Source organism: Xenopus laevis, chromosome 3S, assembly GCF_017654675.1.
Source record: "Xenopus laevis strain J_2021 chromosome 3S, Xenopus_laevis_v10.1, whole genome shotgun sequence".
In the NCBI taxonomy this organism is placed as follows: domain Eukaryota; kingdom Metazoa; phylum Chordata; class Amphibia; order Anura; family Pipidae; genus Xenopus; species Xenopus laevis.
The window spans coordinates 74,054,150-74,075,972 of NC_054376.1; the positions used below are offsets into that span (position 1 = coordinate 74,054,150).

The 21,823-nt window shown below is 36.9% G+C and overlaps 1 protein-coding gene across 1 annotated transcript in view; it reads right to left on the reverse strand.

Moving 5' to 3' along the window:
* Window positions 1–21,478, reverse strand: part of lamb1.S (laminin subunit beta 1 S homeolog) — a 33,416-nt gene extending 11,938 nt beyond the window's left edge. The window contains exons 1-24 of the mRNA XM_018255789.2: window positions 20,909–21,478; window positions 20,728–20,815; window positions 16,329–16,504; window positions 15,584–15,719; window positions 14,772–14,845; window positions 13,948–14,136; window positions 13,803–13,866; window positions 12,424–12,626; window positions 11,778–11,898; window positions 10,893–11,081; window positions 10,477–10,656; window positions 10,288–10,400; window positions 9,482–9,561; window positions 8,913–9,048; window positions 8,581–8,739; window positions 7,420–7,547; window positions 7,211–7,331; window positions 6,465–6,669; window positions 6,111–6,254; window positions 5,476–5,707; window positions 4,403–4,566; window positions 3,511–3,735; window positions 1,543–1,760; window positions 1,058–1,154 (exon numbers count right to left, since the gene is read on the reverse strand). Coding sequence (XP_018111278.1) covers window positions 1,058–1,154; window positions 1,543–1,760; window positions 3,511–3,735; window positions 4,403–4,566; window positions 5,476–5,707; window positions 6,111–6,254; window positions 6,465–6,669; window positions 7,211–7,331; window positions 7,420–7,547; window positions 8,581–8,739; window positions 8,913–9,048; window positions 9,482–9,561; window positions 10,288–10,400; window positions 10,477–10,656; window positions 10,893–11,081; window positions 11,778–11,898; window positions 12,424–12,626; window positions 13,803–13,866; window positions 13,948–14,136; window positions 14,772–14,845; window positions 15,584–15,719; window positions 16,329–16,504; window positions 20,728–20,770 — 3,397 coding nt within the window. The 5' untranslated portion in view covers window positions 20,771–20,815; window positions 20,909–21,478. The remainder of the gene's footprint in view (window positions 1–1,057; window positions 1,155–1,542; window positions 1,761–3,510; window positions 3,736–4,402; window positions 4,567–5,475; window positions 5,708–6,110; window positions 6,255–6,464; window positions 6,670–7,210; window positions 7,332–7,419; window positions 7,548–8,580; window positions 8,740–8,912; window positions 9,049–9,481; window positions 9,562–10,287; window positions 10,401–10,476; window positions 10,657–10,892; window positions 11,082–11,777; window positions 11,899–12,423; window positions 12,627–13,802; window positions 13,867–13,947; window positions 14,137–14,771; window positions 14,846–15,583; window positions 15,720–16,328; window positions 16,505–20,727; window positions 20,816–20,908) is intronic.
* Between the last annotated feature and the right edge of the window lie 345 nt (window positions 21,479–21,823).

Here is a 21,823-nt window from a genome sequence, read left to right on the forward strand (position 1 = left end):
CAAACTCGATTCGAGTTTTTCTAAAACATTCTAATTAGATTTTTGAGATTTATCTGGCTCTTAAAGAATTCAAATTTGACTATTCACCACCTAAAACCTGCCGAATTACTGTTTAAGTCAATGGGAGAGGTCCAGGGATCAATTTTGAGATGTTTGCAGCCTTCCTGACATTCAAGTTTTTTTTGGAGAAAAAATTACAACCATTTAAATGTTGTTTAAATGTTTCAGAGTTTAAAAAATTCGATCTTATTAATATATTTCCACAAGTCGAATTTTGAATTCATTAGAATTTAAGGGAGTTTTAAAAAACTCACATGAATTCGAAATTCAACCCTTGATGAATGTGCCTCTAAAAAAACACACATCTATGGAGTTTTGCTGGATAACATTGCATTTCTGGAAATGCATTTAACAACAATAGGCTTTAAGGGAAATGCTGGAAATTCTTCCAACCCCCTCAGATGAGTATTTCTCATTGCCTGATGCCCCCTATTCATTAAAGAAACCTGTCACACAGACATAAAAACTATATTATAAAAGTCCTGAAACCAAAAATATTTTTTATTAAAACATACATACCTGTTATTATGGTATTTAAATTCTTAGCTGTCAATCATATATTCATTTATGCCTAATAGAGGCAAGGCAGGCAAATACTTTTACTTACAGTTTGCACTTCCTAGATGTTACTGCTCTCGTTACAATCCTCCACCCAAATTCTAGTCTATAAGTGTGTGTGTATGGGCATGGGGATTAGGTCCCCATTGTGGCTCATAAACAAGATTTTGGGATGATGTAAAGTTGCCTTAAGACTGCTCACAAAATTGCCTGCTTGCTGTTATTGTGAATTACAAGACTGAAGGATACATTATTTAAATAATTTATAAATTGTAAGTAAAGTGTATTTTGCTTGACAAACACAAAATAATTTAGGATTATTTCTTATGGTGACAGGTCCCCTATAACTACTGCCTATTTATGTCTAGTTGGTTCTAATAACATGTCTGTATCCCATAGCGTAATTGCAAGAAAAATGACAAAAACATAAATGTGTTACCTCTGCACTCAGTGTCTGGATTTCCCCAGAAAAGTTCCTGGCATGCACTGCAATCCCGTCCGCCAAATCCAGGCATGCACTGGCACTGGCCAGTGAACTGCAAATATAAAGCACGCAAACAATAAACTAACATTTTTAAAGATGATTTATAAATATTGTGTTTAGTAAAGGTGTGGAATCTATCATCTAAAATGCTTGAAGTCTGTGCCTTCATGTATCTGAAATCTTGGTACAAGGTGCCCTAACCAAATGTTCACCTTAAAAGAAGGATTTAAACCAAAATACTCTCAAAGACGTTTACTACAACAGAAAAAAAAATATAAATAAACATTTTAATGTTTTAAGAATATGCAAACATTAAAAAATGATCTAAACAAAGACTAATGTTAGTTTTGAACAAACTTCTACTATCTATTTAATACAGGGTAAAAGTTAACCAAGCAAAATATATAAAAAAAATTGTTCAGATAAAAAAACAGACTTACCTCATTACAAGATAACCCTAGAGATCGATTGGTGTTACATGCACATGGTTCACAGCCAGTCCCACTTGCTAAATTCCAGGTGTTTGGTGCACAACTATCACAACTCTGTCCTATCACATTGGACAGGCATGGACACTGCCCATTTGTCCTATTGCAGTGACATTCTATTTCTCCACTGCAGTGCTCCTGTTCTGTACCCAGGTAATTGCAGACACATCCTGAAAGTAGAAAAGAATAAAAATTACTAAAACATTACTTAACAAGAATATGAAGTTTTAGTTTCACTGTAGTAATTCCTGTCACTTCCTGAACCTAAAGAACTTCAAAGCAGCTGATAAAACTGATTAAGTGTCCACTGAGAAGCCCCTGATAATGAGCAGCTAAAAGGCTGCTGCTTAAGGTGGCCATAAAAGTAGAGATCCGCTCGTTTGGAGATGTCACCAAACGAGCGGAGCTCTCTCCTATATTCCCACCTTGAGGAGGGTGATATCGGCTTATCCGATCGGATTATAACGAAGAGTAAACAGACAACGAACAGATGCAGACCACTATCTGATGGGATTTTTAGTCCTGTCCGATCGACATCTGGACGACTTTTGGGCAGCTATCAATCAGGGAAGCCAGTCGGAGCCAGTCTGTTGGCAGCTTTTATCTCCCCGTGTATGGCCACCTTTAGAAATGGGGGAGCTCTGAACAAATTGCCCTGTTTTTAAAGAACGGGGGTAAGGGGGGTTTAGATCAAGGAAAAAAAACTCAACTTTCAAATTAATACTTTATGATGGTAAAAAAAAAATAGGCACATGTCAATCTGTTTTAATTAAAATGACAGGCAGAATGTATTTTCAACATAAGCCCTATTTATTGTGTTATTTAAGCAAAGGAGTTTTTAGGTGTATACTGTCCCTTTAGCATTATTATACTGACTATAAACAACTATGAGTAAGGTATAAGTGGGGATGGTATAGCAGCATTCTTTAAAAGGCAGCCAGTCTGTCTGTGTGTCCTTAACATGGGACTGGAAGTGGTTGCATGAGACCAAAGGTATGCTTTTTAATGAGTGAACCTTGCATAGACAGAAAATATAATTTCTATATTATGTAAAAGTTTAAATAAGGGGGAAACAATCTTAGATACACTCTACTTATCAATAGTGTATATTTTCTCCTTATGCCCAAACAACTGAAGATAAAAATGCAATGTCAAAATGACCAAAATCACCCTTCATTGCTTTTTATTGCTACTACACTACAGTGTTTATTGAAGGGGTGTCCAAACTTTTTGCAACGAGGGCCAGATTTGGTGAGGTGAAAATGTGCGGGGGCTAACCATTCAGCCTGACACTGATATCCCTTCCGAGGTAGCTAACTAGCGATTTAGGCCCTAAATCTAAAATCTTTCAAAAATGTCTGTTTTCCTGGTACAGAAAATAACAAATTTTTACTGTTAATTAAATGGAGTTCCTCATAACTTAATTGCTTCTTGTTCAGGTTGATCATAATGGTACAAAACGTATTACTCACTTAGAGCAATAGAATTTAGGGATATTGTTACAATTTTTTACAAGCCTAAACATGTGGCAGCTGAGCACTCAAATATCCCTTTATTAGACTGCAATCCTGAAATCACTTCCTATGATATTTTCCTATAGGCACAAAACTGTAGCAACATCCTGTTATACTGCGTGGTATCTTGACTCTACGGAGTGTGATGAACAAAACAATGCAGGGAAACTAAAAAAAGGGAAGTACATGTTATAGCAGTAAGACACGAAAGCTCATAATCCTCAGGAGGGCAAAGGTTCATAACCTCAAATGTACTGCTGAGCCTACCTTTTCAATTGCAGTGTTATATTTAGACTTTTAACATTTCCAGCAGGGAAACAGTACAGTGTAGAAATGAAAGCTACATTTGCAAAGACATTCATATAAAGCAAGGTAGACACACACCAACACACAACCAAAATCTTACTTCTACAATCCTGCTGAAGGGCATTCCCGTAATAACCTAGTTGGCACTGTTGGCAGTTTTCCCCGTCGGTGTGGTACAGACACTTCAAGCATAATCCTGACTGTTTATCACAGGCCAGTGGGTCAGACATATCTATATTGTTATTACAGTGGCATGGTTGGCACATTCCACCAATATCTTCAGGGTTTCCAAAATACCCAGAGGAACATCCATCACATCGTATTCCTATAGCAATTAGGAAACATAAAACAGTTGAGCCCATGATGTTCTAACACAAACATGTTCATGCAGTAAGTCACAGCCAACTTAAACACTATGGGGCAGATTCACTAAGGGTCGAATTTCGAAGTTAAAAAAAGTTTAGCAAGCCTATGGGGACCTTCCCCATAGGCTAACATTGACTTCGGTAGGTTTTATCTGCCGAAGTAGGGGGTCGAAGTTTTTTTTAAAGGGAAAGTACTTCGACTATCGAATGGTCGACTATCGAATGGTCGAAGGTCGTAGTCGAAGGTCGAAGTAGCCCATTCGATGGTCGAAGTACCCAAAAAATACTTCGAAATTCGAAGTATTTTTCATTCGAATCCTTCACTCGAGCTTAGTGAATCGGCCCCTATGTATTTCTTGTTAACGGCCCGCTGAGTGGGACTAGAATATTGATATATTCATTTTTTTCTTAACGCACCATGAGTGTGTCCACTTCTGTTATTTACATGGGACAGCACCAGAGCAGAGACGAACATATCACGGGGAGTCCCCCATATCTCCAGATTTTAAGAATTTAGATATAGATGTTGATTAAAACAACTGCTATATAGTAACCAACGCAGCTTATTTTAGGCTTGTAAAACACATTAGACTTTGCCATCTAATGTGTAGGCTGGAGAAAGCTTACCTGTATAGCCCATATTACAAGTGCACACCACCTGCAAGGTTGTAGGATCTTTGTAACAACCACTGGCAAACTGGCGCTCACTTCCTGGACCATCAGGACAAGGGCAGGGTCTGCAGTGATCCCCTGATCCAAGCCTGGAGTCTCCATAGTAACCTGAAAGACACCTAAAAGCACATTCCATTTATATTATTGATATCATATTACTTAAAGGGGTTGTTCACTTTTGAGTTAACTTTTAGTACAATGTAGAGAGTGTTATTCTGAGACAATTTGCAATTGGTTTTCATTTTTTATTATTTGGGGTTTTTGAGTTATTTAGCTATTAATTCCGCAGCTCTCGAATGTATAATTTCAGCAGTCTGGTTGATAGGGTCCAAATTACCCTAGTAACCATGCATTGCTTTGAATAAGAGCCTGGAATATGAATAGGAGAGGGTCTAAATAGAAAGTTGTGTAATTAAAAGTAACAATGACAATTGATGTGTAGCTCTCTAGAGCAATTGTTTTTAGATGGGGTCAGTGACCCCCGTTTGAAATCTGGAAAGAGTTAGAAGAAGAAGGCAAATAGTCAAAAAACTATAAAAGATAAATAATGAAGACCAATTGAACAGTTGCTTAGAATTGGCCATTCTATAAAATATAACATACTATAAGTTAACTCAAAGGTGAACCAACCCTTTAAGGTATTGATAGGACAGATTTTCACTTTTGTCATAAATGGTTCTTCTTCTATTTGTCATAACATATAAACATATAAAACATGTATTTCCAGGATATAACCCCTGACCATTTTCCAACCAGTAATTTCATAACAATACAAAACACGATTTAGCTACTTATTTATATGGAACATGGAGGTAGCACTAGTTATCCCACAAAGGTAACCCTAAACCCATGCCTGCATATTTTATGGAATATTCATACAAATATATACTGAAAGATACTGAAAAAGCTAAAAAAAAAAAAAAACTATAAATGTTTAGTAAAATCTAAATGTAAAACATAAGAAATAAATAAGAAAAAAATAGGAACCAAATTAGATGATTACTGAAAATAGCAATATAGCTGATTACCGTTCACAGCTGTATCCTTCGGTATGATCCTTACAATTTGTGCACTCTCCAGTAAGTACATTACAGTCATCAGTATGTCCATTACACTGGCACTGCCTACAGCTTGGGAACCCCCAGTAACCAGGTAAGCACACATCACACTGACGCCCATATGCTCCATGAATGCAGGGACATTGACCAGTTTCAGGGTGGCAGAAAACATGAGAAGATCCTCTCACGTCACACTCACAAGCTGAAAGGAGAAGGATAATTATACATTAAAAACAACATCACGTCCCTTCAAGAGTGAAATTCTTGAGAGAAATAATATAACAATGAGACAGCTTAAAGCATGTTTCAGTAATCCCAGCCTTTAAGTCCCATAACTACAAATAGGCTAATACTTTTCACTTAGCGCAAGTCATGTAACAACTTTTGCCTCTCTATATATTGTAAACTACATCGGGCAGGTACTGTTCTTGAATAATCCCTTTATAGCACTGTTTAAAATGAGTAACCTTACAAAACAATAATTTATATAATATTTATACCACCCCAGAAAAAAGCAGATTTTTAGCCTTATAAATCAAAATGGGTTTCAAGAGTAGATTCAAATTATCTAAAAATCTAGTCATCTTTATATACTGAAGACATACATTTGCATCCATTGGGTCCAAAAGCAAAGGTTCCAGGGGCACACTTATCACAGTTTCTTCCAATGACATTGGGACGACACTGGCATTGGCCACCATTTGGATCGCATAAAGAACTCAAAGATCCTTGTGGGTCACACTGACATTCTAGACCATATAGAAAATAGCAGAAAATAACAATTAATAACAGATTAAGTTCAACTTGCCACTTTAGTGAGGTTTGTTGAACTCACAAGTTTTGCAATTATATGCAATTATATGCTTTTTGTATATTTGGTATATCAGGGTCTTTTTTAAGTACAAGCAGAGGGGAGGGCTTCAGACAGCTATAGTTCCACATCAAAGAATTTGACTTACCCAAGGCACCTTTGTGTAAAAGTGCAGAAATGCTGAAGAGAAAATTCTTGCAGACATCAGTGATAGGCGTTTTCACAGCACTCTGGCTGTTCTCAAGACATCTGTACCTCTGGAATGTTTGCCAGGCAGTGTTGGTGGTGACATCATCTCCTGAGCCTCCCATACTAAATATGTCAAGGGATTTGACATGAGGCAGTAAAACAATCTGCAGAAATCATTGAAATAAATCACTTCCATGATATGTTTTCTTTGATTTAAAAAAAAGAGAAAATTTTGAAGCACAGACTTTTCAAATGTTCTTTGGCAAATGCTGAACTCTAGCTAGACTAGACTAGACTAGAAAGAATACAAAGTAAGGGTTTGAAGTGCATTGAGCAAAGCTAGAATTTTAGGCTCTCTGTGATTCTGTTTTTCATCTCATTCCCAAACCACTGCAATAAGCTAGAAGTTGGCAGTGCACACAATCAAATGCTAAAGTGCCATACTGATATTCTCACTACAACGCAAATTGTGAAACATAAGTGCTCATAAATTAAATTACTAGATTCAGGACCTGAGTGTGGGTCTTGGTAATAACTATTACTCCCATGGAGTCTAGGCATAATTTACAATTTACCAGTGATCACATTTCTTTCACCATAGACACACCATTATTTTTCAGTTCTCCCTTAATTCTTGCCAAAAATCCATCTTTGTACTATTTGCTGTCTTATAACCCACAAATGTTGACATCAGTTTTTACTTACAGAATCAATTAATGTGTATGGGTTTTCCACATTGGAATTCACTGAATACCGAGGCAGCTCCAAACGTATTGTGTAATTCAGCCCCTTCTCAAAACAAATAGGACGAGGAAGCGTGATATAACTGCAAATAAATATATACCACGTCAAACACTTAGTTGATATAAATGGAGTACATTACACACAACTGAATACCACTGACTGCTACTTACCGAGAACCAGGTGGTAATGCCACTGACTGATTATCATCACTTGGGACAGTGTTCCCACAACGGCTGCTAGTGGGAATCTTGCCCGGGCGTATTACTGTGATAACAGCTTCTTCCCACTGCTCTGGTAGCTGAAAACAAGAGTAAGAAAAGTTTAGAAGTAACAAAAATGTGTGAATATAAGTATATTCGATATATACATATAACATGAATATATTTAGGCATTAGATTCAAGTTATCTTCCATTACATTATATCACAACAGTAATAGATAATTTTCTCTTTATATCAATTAGGATGACTTAAAGGACAAAAAATCGGTGTGCAAGATGCATCAATAAAGTCTGATGCTCCACCTGCATTTATCTTTATCCATACAGATAAAGGCTCACATGGCATACACCAATGGTTTTAATAACAGAACGAGAGTGAGAGTCAGGGGATTAAATAGCTGTAATGGCTATCTATTTGTTGGTCTGCAAACTGATTGCAAAAGTTTATACTATTTACCAATGTATTGTCAGCAAAGCACTTAAAGGAAAGCTATATCCCCAAAATGAACACTTAAGCAACAGATAGTTCATATCATATTAAGTGGCATATTAAAGAATCTTACCAAACTGGAATATATATTTTAGTAAATATTGCCCTTTTACATCTCTTGCCTTGAGCCACCATTTCGTGATGGTCTGTGTGCTGCCTCAGAGATCACCTGACCAGAAATACTACAACTCTAACTGTAACAGGAAGAAGTGTGGAAGCAAAAGACACAACTCTGTCTGTTAATTGGCTCATGTGACCTAACATATATGGTTTATTTGGTATGTTTGTGAGTACAGTGAATCCTACGATCCCAGGGGGCGGCCCTTATTTTTTAAAATGGCAATTTTCTATTTATGATTACCCAATGGCACATACTACTAGAAAAGTATATTATTATGAAAATGGTTTATTTACATGAAGCAGGGTTTTACACATGAGCTGTTTTATGCAATATCTTTTTATAGAGACCTACATTGTTTGGGGGGTATAGTTTTCCTTTAAGATAATCAATAAGTAGCATGTTCATCTTCATACATAAGCACTTCAACAACTACTGTAGTTTATCTGACCTATTCATTCAGAGAAAACAGCAATCATTTTATATTGAATTGAAATTACTTACTTGAGGCTCATAGCGAATTAAAAGATCATACTCCATGGAAGTTGGAATGTCATTAATGTGGAATTCTAGGTATGCACCTTCTGGAACTCTTGCAAACCCAATACCAGTCCAGGAAGGGGTACGGTCATGGGGGAGTGGTCTTTCAACAATTCGGACATCCTGTTGACAGTAATAAGAGTATTTCGTTTCTTGCAGTTTTTTACATTTTTCCCTCAAGGGCGAGTACAGAGGATAATGTTGAAAATAAATACATAAATAATAGTTATAATTTAAACATATTACTTAAAGGTGCATACTCTCATATTCAGAGCCTGAACAAGTAGCATACTTACAGGGCCAAAGTTTGCATACTCTGCTTCATAAGTGTAATGGTCTAAAGAAATAAAATAAAAGCCTGACTCCACTTCACTGCACTGACGTCCAATCATGTGTGGTCTACAGCGGCACTGGCCAGATTCAGGTGAGCAGCTGCAATATAAACCAGAAACTATTTTAGATTACTTTTTTAATAATTTAATAAAAATTAATCTGCTGTCAGATGTACAGTATTATAATTACAAATACAAAAGCTCCCCTGCATTTGAGCAGAGAAACCCACCCTGTGTGTGCACTATAAATACACCAGCACAGAAAGCTCCATCCTTACCTATACAAAGGATCCCACAGTACTACTATTAAATTTGTATACCTGTGTACAGGTTGTAAATAAATTCTGCATTGCATATATATATATATATATATATATATATATATATATATATATATATATATATATATATATATATATATATATAATATATATATATATTGAAAAATAATGTATATGTGTGTGTACCTGATACTATGGTACCTGATACCTGGTACTATGAATAAAATGAGAAACCATGAAAGTTTGGCTTACTTATTGTCCTCTGATCCCCCATGGTCACACTCACAAGGTCGGCAGCCATCCAAGTCATTACTCAAACCCCAGAACTCAGGCTGCAAAAATAAATTATTACTGAAGTATTTTATTGCAGTGGGTGTTGAATATAAATTATTTAGTAAAAAAGACCATTAAGAAAACTGGAGAACACAAATAATGCCACTTGCAGAAACTTAATGCTTTTAGTCAATTTTTGTTGAGTTGTTTTTTTTGTTTAGTTGCAATGTGGCTAACTGTAAGATGGAACTCCGCTGCTGTAATTCTGGGGGCTCCCTCCATGATGTACTTTACACAACAGTTAACAAATAAGAATGTAGAATAAAATGGCTCCTTACAGGGCTATATGATACAAACTTGCTTATATAAAATTGTACATTTATAGGGGTGTGACCTAGCATTGCAGTAAGGAGTAACATGACATAATTAGTGGCATAACTGGTCAAATAGAGCTGTAATTGGGCTTCATATAGCAGAATCATTTTCCTTGTAATTTTTTACAACCTCAGAAATAGCATAAATCTATGCCAGCATAGTGAGTCTCCTGCTGCAGGGTATAAGGCCTCAAGTTTCTACATACTGGGTGATTCCTTCTACAAGTGAAGGCATAACATTTGCCTTATGCATTAGTTATTACTGCGTCACAAAAATAACCTGAAATTAGCTTCAGATGGTAGACCAAATAATGATGTTGTGTACAAAAGGGTTACATTCAAATTTCAGTATACAGCAACTAACCAATAATTCCATGAAATATTCCTGATTTCAAACAAACTAATTATTACCGAACACTGATCACATTTCCGTCCTGTTACAAAGCGTTTGCAAAAGCAGTTTCCATTTCTAGAGTCACAAGAGTTTCCACCAGGGATAGTTCCTAGGGGGTTACATCCACAATCTACGAACAAGAAATAAAGTCAATATAGTTGAAAACTATTTAATGTGTAAAGTTATAGAGACATTTTTATGCGTACACTGGCAGCCTTCTGGATCTTCTGCATTTAAGTCATAGAAGCCTTCTTTGCACTGATCACATCGCTCTCCTTCAACGTTTAGCTTGCAACGACACTGTCCAGCTATAAGGCCCACAGAGAAATCTGAATAGCGGTCACATATTCCTCCATCCTGGGATCCAGCTGGGTCACAGTTGCAGGCTGGACAAAGATTGGATTGATTTATAAGCTTACTGAATATAATGCAGTAATAATATTATTTTATTAACAAATTATTTAAAATACCATAATCCAAATACAAAAGAAAACACATATATGCAGTAATCAGACTGTAGCATTTGAACAGTGTCTATATGGTTAGGCAATGTCTTTTTAAATGATGTTAGCTATCAAAGACGACTCATCATAGTGCTGGACCAAGCAGCTCTTTCACTTACGTTGACAGATGTTCGGATCACGTACGTCTTTATCTGGATGCTGGTAGAAAAATGGTTTGCACTGCTCACAGTTCCGCCCCATTGTATTATGTTGGCAGTCATCACACACCCCTCCACTGGTATTCCCAGTAGACATATAAACAGCCATATCAAAATGACAACGTGTGGAATGCTCGTTACAGTTACATTCTGCAAAGAAAGTTAATTGGTTAATTAGGGCCTTTTGTGAAAGGTGAACATTCATTTTTTTTAAGAATAAAGACTAACAATGAAACTGTAGCTACTTGAAATAAATAAGCAGGGACTTGAGCTGTACATATAATGATTTGCTTTTTTGCCAAAAAACATTTATCTTTCTGTTCAGTCACCTAACTTCATCCTCAATTTATCTCCTAATAAATCATTTATTTCCCATAAGAGCTTCCATACCTAGCCTTCTCTCTGCCTTCAACCCAAGGAACCCCATAACCAATAGGGTATAAATCAAAACTGATCGCTGATCCACTACATAGAAGACATTAGATGGCCGATAGTATTGTGTTGCTTCATCAAGTCAATGCTTATTAATATAAACAAAAATGTTGAAAAAATCCCCATATTAAGTTATGATTCTATTAAAAACTGTAAAGCAATGATTTATTGGCATTCCATATTAACTGTCAGAAACTGTCTTTATTTCACAAACATTTATCATAATAAATAAATGTTTTTTCATCTCCAGCCTTTACCAATGTTTTATTTTCTCGCTTACTCTTTTAAAACCCATTGTTTACTACATTTGTCCACTTATTGCTATGTGTCACATTTAAAAAAAAATGGATGTAATTTGCAGAATTTACTGGGAACAGACCAGACAAGAGTAAAATTTACTATCTGGGAACTCACTTTTACAAGCATTGCTGCTGCGACCTTCTGCTGGTCTCCAAGGCAAATCATGGTAGAAATCAAGACATTGCTCACAGTTTAAACCTTTTGTGTTGTGTCTGCAAACACAGCGCCCGTGCACCTTGAGCAAAGAAACACAGGAAAATAAAGGGACAATTCAATAAACATACATAGACAGACACATATTAACAGCTGAAAATAACAAGTAAACAGGCAAGTAAAGGGGAACATTTGGAGTTACATTTTCGTACTACAGATTACTACAGATTTAGTTACCTATAGGAAGAAATCAGCAGGTAGAATGAACTGGTCACCTGGTCACCTGTTTAATAGAATCTTAATGTTTACCATGGGTTACTGCCCCTGAGCAAATGTTGTACCTTTCATAACATATGGGGGTAAGCCTCTTGTGTGGCCTTATGCAACATTATTTAGTTCACTGACTTTTAAACAAACCCTGGAGCTGTATGGCAACAATAAAATTGTAGTTCATTATCATCATATTAAAAAGCACCAGCAAAATACACAGCTCATTATGTTAATTTATAACAAACAGAAATCTTACAATAATTTAAAAAAATAAGAAGACCCTGCTCACAAGAGTTTGCAGTTAAGCAAAACTGTTGGTATCCTAAAACATACTTACCATTCCCTCCACATTATCAGAATATCCTTTTACTGGAGCACATTCACTTGCATGGCCATAGCAGAAGCAATTTCCACGAACTACCATGTCATAAATTGCATAATAGTATTTTTCTTTTATTTCCACTCTAGAATCTAGCAGGTTGTCCCCCAAAGTGTGAAGCTTCAAGAACTTGACTCTTAAGTTTGTAATTCTCAACATACCTTTTAAAAGAAACACTTATTTAGTTTAAAAAATTTGAACTGTAAGGAACAAAAGCATATCTAAACATCCAGTTACTATTTAGGAGAAGGAAAGTCTTCTTCCACTTGGGGTGCCAAATGTTAGGCACCCCCAAGTGATTGTATTTACTTACCTGAAACCCTGGGCCGGTGCTCCTATCAGGAGAAAACTGCACTGGCCCGGGGGTTCTTCCAGCGAGCACCGCGGAGTGATCCTCTTCTGGATTCTTCTTTCTTCAAATTTCCCAGGGTAGACGCATGTGCAGTAGAACGAAATAGTCAAATTTTTAGTTAAAGTTCGGCTTTTTGCTCTACTGCACATGGGCAGCGGTGCAAAGAAAGAGGACGATGGAAGAGGATCGCTTTGTGGTACTCGCTGGAAGAACCCAGGGATGGTGCAGTTTTCTTCTGATAGGAGCACCGGCCCGGGGTTACAGGTAAGTAAATACAATCACTTGGGGGTGCCTAACATTTGCACCCCCAAGTGGAAGAAGACTTTTCTTCTCCTTTAAGGCAAGAGCCACAATAGTTTTCTATGTGTTTGAATAATGTTATAACTAATTTGTGTGACCCTGGTCTTTCACAGGTTTCACTTTAAAATAATCACTGTATGTCTGAAGCATTCCAGATTCAAGTTGTCTTTTCTATTGTGTGCATTGAGAAAGAGTAAATGATTGTTGCTTAAAAACAAGTTAGTGCACTTTTCAGATAATGGCCCAAGTGCAAGTTTAATGAGAAAAATATATCTCATGGTTTATCACATTAAAACTCCAATGCATAAGTTTATCTTATCAAAATGAATCTAACCCAATACTGGGTGTAAAGTGCGACAATGTCATGTTTCTCATTGTCTAGCATTTTGATAGCAATACTGAGTAATCAAAACCCTTATTCTGCCATAGCCATAAGGTGCATACAGCTATTGAACATCCCTCTTATCTCAGCAGACTCCCATCATATTGCCACAATTTTCTGTGAGACCTAACAACAATTGAGAAATGTCTAATCCGTATATATTTTCTATGAGTACAATAAAAAAACAGTCATTAAACAACAATAACAAATGATTTCAATAGAACTGTAATAAACAGGCTTTGAAAAACAAATAAATAAATTAAATTCAGCAGCAATACAAAGAATTTACAAAATAAAGCTTACTTTTAATCCTCAGACTATATGGATCATCAATTCGGAAGGCGGGATCCAAAACACGAAAAATGACCTATGATATAAGCATTGAAATGTACTTAAGTAATAATTTAATAATAATACATCTTAAACATTAATAGCAAAACCTTATTACCTCCCCTTCTGTTGAAGGCTCAATGTCTGAATATCGAGAATCACAAATTATATCATCCACTTTCTTCATGGGTCCAGTGGAAATGCCAGGAAATGAGGCCTCACAGTCATATGCAAAATACCTGTATACGTTCCAGGTTTTCCCAAAATCAGACGATCTTTCAATTAACATTGCACCTGGTCGAAATGTCTAATTAAAGAATATAAAATAATATTTTTAAAAAAAAAAGGAAAGAATATTCGTTATGGTTAACTATGTGGAAACATTGTCCTTGGCATAAAACAAGTGCATTGTAAATTTTGGGGTAACAGTAATTAAGCACATTTGAAATACCCCAGTGGAGTGGAGGAAATTAAACCATGCCCGTTATCCATTAGCCTAGAGGTTTCATTTATAGCAATGACCCTACTCATGGCTAATAAGGTACTGAAAAAAAAACTGTATACAGCTTCATACTAGAATTGTTATCTTCCTTACTTGTAAATGCGGGGAGTCTCCTAAAGTCTATAGGGATTTGTGTTGTGCTGGTCCATTTATCATTTGAATATATACATACTGTATGTGCATGTATGTTTGTGTAAAAATGGGCGTGGTCTAATATTATCTAATATCTATCTTATTACACATTTTTTAAAATAGTTTATTTTATAGGCATGGCTGCCCAACAGATCCTTTACTAAAAATAATTTTGAATGCTGTGTGCAACATTAAAAATGTGTTTTTTCAGCATAAAATTCCCCACGTGACAAACAATGCCTCATTTCATTATAAATTTACACACTGGCTGTAATTGTATGTTTAATCAAATGTTATGGATTCCTTACCTTAAAGGTCATGATGAGATGAGTGAAGTGGAATTCTGCTTCAAGGTCCAGTTGGATTGTAACATTCTCCAGTCCTTTCACATGTCAAAGACAGATTATAGGTAATCAGCTACACTTTTTGTTTTTTAAGATGGACACATTTCATTTATCCTTAGAAACACAGAAAACTTCCCATCTCTTTTAGGCTGAGCAGGGCCGTCTTTTGTTGTGATGCATCCTGGGGCAAACTAGACTTTGTAGGGCCCTTTTTTTTTTTTATATAAGGTAGCGCTGTCTAACTATGGTCCTTCAGCAATAATCTACAGCTTCCATTTCTATTTCTATGGGCCATGAACTATAAAAGTCAAGTCAATATTTTATTTCAAATAAATATAAGTATGATAATATGTGATTATAAAGCAAACTTTATAAAAAAAAATAAATGAGCCTAAATTAAATTGTAGATTTAGCAATGAAAATAGTAAAATTCAACAAAGAAGCAAATAATAAAGGGCTGTGACACTCAAGGCATTTCATGGTTACGTAATAGAAGTTACAATGTTTGCACCAGGTCTAACTACCCATTGCAACCAATCAAAAAGTTATTATTCAGCTGTCTCAAAGTAAACATTTGGTTGCTACGTTTTACTGGAACTGATGCAAAATGTGCGTCCTTTAGTATATTTTTTATATTGATTAATATTGTTTTAACAATGGTAAAATAAAACTATTTGCTTGCCCCTGACCAATGGTCTTTGCTTGATGAAGGCCAGCAGATATGCAATACAAATTTATTTATAAATATAAAGAATTAAAGAAAAAAATAGTTTTACCATTCACTGATTGCCACCATAAGTTAAGTCGATTTGGTGCAAATGTGGTGACTACATTTTCAATACGGTGACTTTCTGGGTTATTTTGTTCATTGTAAGGTTCCCGAGAATCACATACAAAGCACTTCTTTTCCTCCTGAAAATGAGGAAAAAATTGCGGTTTACAATGCAAAATACAACATGAAAACCAATTTAAAAACTTTATATTATGTCATTTTTATGTTCTGTTATTATTAGAAAATGTCAAAAATATGAAAAAAGGCAGATATGAAAAATATGTTCAATTATACCAACTAATATTAAAACTTTTTGGCTGCCAGTGTTGGTAAACAAGATGAAAACATGCAAACAGATTGTGGTTCATTTGGGGTTAACACTGAATGTATATTAAAAAACAGACATTTCCACAAAAAGCATACTGTATGTTAATTAAAGGCATTTCACTATTTGGGCCTATTTCATATTTAAAGGGTTAGTGAATTCAATCTGCAGGCAATGTAAACAGCCGGAAAGACTAACAGATGCAACTGTTTAAACAATGCCTGTTTGAATAGCATTAGGACAATCTCCTGCCAGATGTTTTTTGTTAAACCGGGAATGTTTCAGAAGAGGCTTCATCCATGCCTGAGAAAAATTTGCAGGAGTTGGTGTGTCCATTCACAGGGGGATCACATTTCATGAGAAAAACTCAGTTAATAAGTTACGAATGCATAACAAGAACAATATCTGGGCATTTGTATCATACCTGAAGATGGCTTACAATACAAAACGACTCTGGTTTTTGGATGCCACATGTAGATGATGCAGTGAGTTGCTCTGATCGACCAATCAGTAGATCTCCTGTGGCTGGGTAGCAGCTCCCTTCTGCGCAGCCATGGCTGAATTCTGGCTCCTGGGCATAGGCAGCTCCCCACAACAGTACTAAGATACACCAATGAAGATATTTTATTAATAAGCACAGGCTGTAAGCTTGCACTTTTTTCCATATATGGTATTTATATAGTGCTTGCACACCGCAGTGCTATAAAGAGATTATACATGAGTCACTGCACCAGTGGAGCTTACAATCTGAGATCGCTCTCACATATACACACGTAATGGTCAATCTAAGACGATTATCCTGCCTGTATGTGGGGTACAGAACCACTGCATGTAGATCTTGAAAATTTGAAGGGCTAGTTAGTTACATTCCATTCTTACATCTCTGCATTTACAAATTAGTATTAAATATTTTTACTTGAGCTGGTAGTTCCTAGTAGCTCCAAGACTTTGGCTTGTGTCAACAGATGCACATTCTTGCACCTAATTAAATGGACGCATGTGTTATAATGTGTCAGTTGGAATTGTGTCAGGCACATTGCCACCACTATTAGATGGAAGGCTATTAGTTGGATAGCTTTTGCGCAAGTGAGGGAATACAGGGTTATGGGAGATAGCTCATGGTACAAGTTGATCCAGGGACTAGTCCAATTGCCATTTTGGAGTCAGGAAGGAATTTTTCCCACTCTGAGGCAAATTGGAAAGGCTTCAGATGGGTTTTTTTTCCTTCCTCTGGATGATCTGGCAGTAAAGCAGGATATAAAAAAAGTTAAAAGGTTGAACTTTATGGACGTGTGTTTTTTTTCCAACCTAACTTACTATTATACTATGTTACTATGGAATTGGGAGGAAAAGTACTAGACCGTCAGTAAAAAACATGGCTACTTGTGCTCAAATTGCACACTTGAGTTATATTCCCTTGTGAGTGTCATTAGCCTTAAACCCTGTAGCCATGTTCTGTGTCTTTCAGTTATTAAGTACAATTAAGCTAAATATGTTGTACAATGGCACATGATCCAATTGTTCAGGTTTTGTGCTTGCCAAGAATGTTTTGTGTCAGTCTCGAGATTTAAAGTCACAGCTGAGTTGCTGTGTACAAAGCCATCCTGTAGCTTCTTGTATTGCATTAGTTGAACAAGAGGAAACCAAACATGCAAATACATTTATCATTGGTGACCAGAAATATTAAAATACAGGACTGATGGAGTCCTGCTATGAATAGGAAAAGTGCACAGAAAGTAAGAGACCGCACAGACCTCTGTCGACAGGATATTTGTGCTATGTCCCTAGGCAACAAAGACAATTTAAAGCAACAATGTACACCTTTAATTGGAGGTTTCCAATAATTGCTCACAAAGGATAAGTTTACAGTTGGTAGCTAGAAGGCAGGAAAACTGCAATGACTGTGGTAACAATGCAACACACAGACAGGAAACACTTCAACTACCAACCAAAAAACAGTAATGTAAGAAAATGTATTAAGCAGTTTTATAGGATACAAAATCCATTCTGACTTCTACATGAACTCAGCAGGTTTTAGGTGGCGAATATTCAAATTAGAACTGTATGATAAATCTTACATTGGAATTCAATTTCGAGTTGGTGGTGGTTTTAAATTCGAAATTGTGAGTTTTGACCAAAAAAAAAAAGTAAAAATTTGAATTTACCATTCGAACCTTAGTAAATCTGCTCCTTAATTTATTTATCAAGACATTCTGTTGATCAACACACAACTGTGTGATCCCTGAGTGAGGCCATTGGGGGTGGGTGTATTGTCATCATTAATTACTATAGTGCCAGATATCGAGGGAGAGAAAAACAGAATTTACAGGGTGTCTGAATTGATTGTCCTCGAATGGGTAGACTGTAAAATTTGTTTTAGAATGATATAAACTCTGATATTCTGAGACTATTCGCAATAGCTCTTTTCCACTTTCAGTTCTACTGCGCTCTAACTTGATGATTTGTAAAGCTAAGCAGTTACTCAAAGCACTGCCTAGTTGCTAGATTACATATTTTTTAACTATAGAGCAGAAAAAACATTTAGATAATTAAAAAATAAAAACCAGTTACAAATTTCTTAGAATACTCGGATACTCATTGTAATAGTACATTTGAAGAAAGACAAGGGGTTGCATGTTACCGTGAGAAGTTCCTATTTTTAACAAGCAATTTCCTTAGTGAAAAATAAGACAGTAAGGGAAGTTCATTTTGGTGCAAATTGACTTAGCCCTAGGGAATTAATTACAAAGTTTGGGAATTTATGACCTGTTAAACAGCCCTAGGAAATGCAAAGTAAAGGCTAAAGCATAAATGCCACTGAACAGTGCTGGAGGGCAGAAAGTTTGCACGACCCTGTGTTTTTACCCTCAGCTATATTTTCAGAGCAACTTTAGTGTGATCCTATCTCTCAGCACCAAAAAACTGGTAACATTTGATAGCCACATGATTGGAGCAGGTATTGTAGCTCCAGCTGGCAGAGCCGAGCCAGGCTGCACCCAATATGCATGCCCAACGCAAAAAGAAAATCCGCGCATGCGCAAAAAGGACGTGAGTGCCGGCCAGGGTAGCGAGAGGGGACCGGACTAGTGGTAGGAGGCAGTGATGGTGTGTGTCTGGCGCCTCCTCCAGCTTTGCACCCTAGGCATGTGCCTGCTCTGCTACCCCTAGTTCCAGCCCTGCCAGCTGAAGTTGGGTAGAGCAAGAATGCCTAGTGCAGTAGGTAACTAACCCCCTTATTTAATATAAACTGCTAAGTGTACCTAGGTTTAGTAACCCAAAGCAAAAAATAAGATGCTTGCTTTTAAACAGATGACCAGTAAATGCTACCTGCTGATTGTTACTATAGGTTACTGCTCCTGGGCAAAATTAGTGCCTTTTATTACATAACCATAATTTAGCCTTATATCCATATTAGTGGCAAAACAATTTGATTGGGTTTATTCAATGATTAAATGATTGTCAGTGGACTTAATTATCTGGAAATGCCCCAGTCTCAAACATTCTGGATAACAGATCCCATACTTGTATAGCTTAAAACATATATTCAGACATGTACATACTGTACAACATTTAAACACTTAAAAATATTACAGTAAACATTATGAATAAGTAACAAGGAAGCAAACCATTTTGTTAGGTTTTTCACAGTGATTAAAATTACTGTGAAAAGCCATCATGCTTTCCCTGGTCTAACTTTAAAAGCAGCACACATACCATTAATACTGTATGAAACAAAGATTGGTATGTGTATGGTGGCCCGCCTTTCCCAACTTATATCTGATAATGCACCACATCTGAGTGTATGGTGTGTAATGATGGCTATACATGGCTCTACCTATGCAGTATTCTGTCAGACCATGGACCAAAAAACATATGCTATATGATGGGACCATACACGTATGACCACATTTTTTATTGTTACATTCATTTGGGTCAACTTCAGTTAATACAGGTTGTGGCTCCTCTTCACTTCCCTTTCAGTCAACTTGCAAATCTTTAAATTGATTATGAGGTAAAGAGAAGCCATAGCTCCACTAGTAAACTGAAATATTTGATCACATGTAAATTTATTTAAAATAAATGTAAAATTACAACTCAGCAAATTGCGGGAAATATAAAAACGCTTAAAAAATATTTTCCACGCCTAATCATTCTTATTGTAAAAGGTCACAGTACAAATAATCTAACTCAAAGCACCATGTCTTGTGTGAGCGTGTTAACCAGGAAGTTCTATCCAGGCAGTTTACAGAGATAATCCATTAGTTATCTTGCATGGCAGTGGGGGTTGCATGTAGCACAGCTTTTATTCACAGACCCACCCAAGCGAATCATGGTACGGAAGTACAGAAATTCCCAGTTACAGTCACCTCTAACAGGGACCTGGGAAATGCTATTTAAACTGTAGCATACTTTTATTAATAAAATGTCAAAGAAACACAATTTCAGAGTAACACCATATCCAGCACTGTACATGGTTTAAGAGAGCTGCTAAATCTGGAGAAAACATTTGTTTTTGAAGTAAGCCTGAAGCAGGGCTTTAAGGGTTAAGTGGAATAAAGGTCTCACCTTTATACCACTTGTTTTTTATTTCAAAAGGGTTGCCCTGTAACAGGGTTAATCTAGTAATGTAAGCACCTATCCAGCAGCAGTCAGCACATAATCATGCACCGGTAAGCACACCAAGGTCACATTTTCATTTAACAATAACTAAAATAAACCTCGCATGTTTGCCTGATAATAATTTAAACAAAGGGCGACTGATTTAAGTCACAGCATACCATCAGTTATAATAATTGTATAAAAAAAAGTCTTAGTATAATTACCTAGAAGAAATCCTGGCATTTGAAACAGCCCCATTGTCCTCATGGGCTGGGGACTGACTGGGAATAAATCTCTTGGATCTGCTTTCTCCTGCAAATAAAATAACAGAATGAAAAACTTAATGTATGCAACAAATAACTATGAAAATGTTCACAGTAAGAATTAAACTGAGAGGACTCTTGCCTTGTGCAGTCTTTCCTTCCAGTGCCCCTTAGATCAATGAGGAATTTCTTCCTTTCCAGACCCAAAAAAGTTTAACTTGGAAGTTTCATGCGCATGCACAGTGGGAGCTCTCCATCCCCCCAGCCCCCTCCCTCTTTTAACAGAGTTAATGCTGCAAGATCCCGTGTGTCAGTAGAGTAATGGTGAATGCCTAGAGCACAGAAAGACTACAGAGTATGTATTTTTAAAAATGTATTTATATAACTCGTATGAAAAATATAATATTGGGTGTCTTTTTTTAATCTTTAAAATAAGAACCAGATGCATAAGTGCCAACACATTCTCCAGGGAATTCTTTATTTCCCAACTGACAATCACTTGTCACTTGTTGAATGCTGACTCCTGTATACATTGTTGGCCAGTGGCCAGAGCTGAATTTAAGACATTAGACTGATGAGAGACTTCCCATAGTGCCAGCAGCTCTCTGTGCTCTAAAATAGTGGCTGCGCCTATGAATAAGGTGTCATTAAGAAATGCAAGTTAGAGAAAGCCAGTGTCGGACTGGCCCGGCGGGACACCGGGAAAAAACCCGGTGGGCCCCGAACCTCGTGGGCCCCCGCCGGGCCAGACCCCCGTACATATAGAAATTTTCGGGAAAAAAAAGTTTTCGCCGATGCGCATCGCCGCTCGCGCATGCGCACAAGAAGCGCCGCTCGCGCATGCGCAAGAGAAGCGCCGATCGCGCATGCGCATGGCAGCGTTCCAGCGGCCGAATTCGGTGCGGCACAGTAGGGGGCGGGGGGCCCTGGACCAGCAGTCCCGGTGGGCCCCGGGCCCCCCAGTCCGACCCTGGAGAAAGCTGCTAAACTGCAGCAGGGGAGGTGGTGCATCTACATATTGCACAATGCTGCACTGAATGACGTTGCAAGCAGCGCT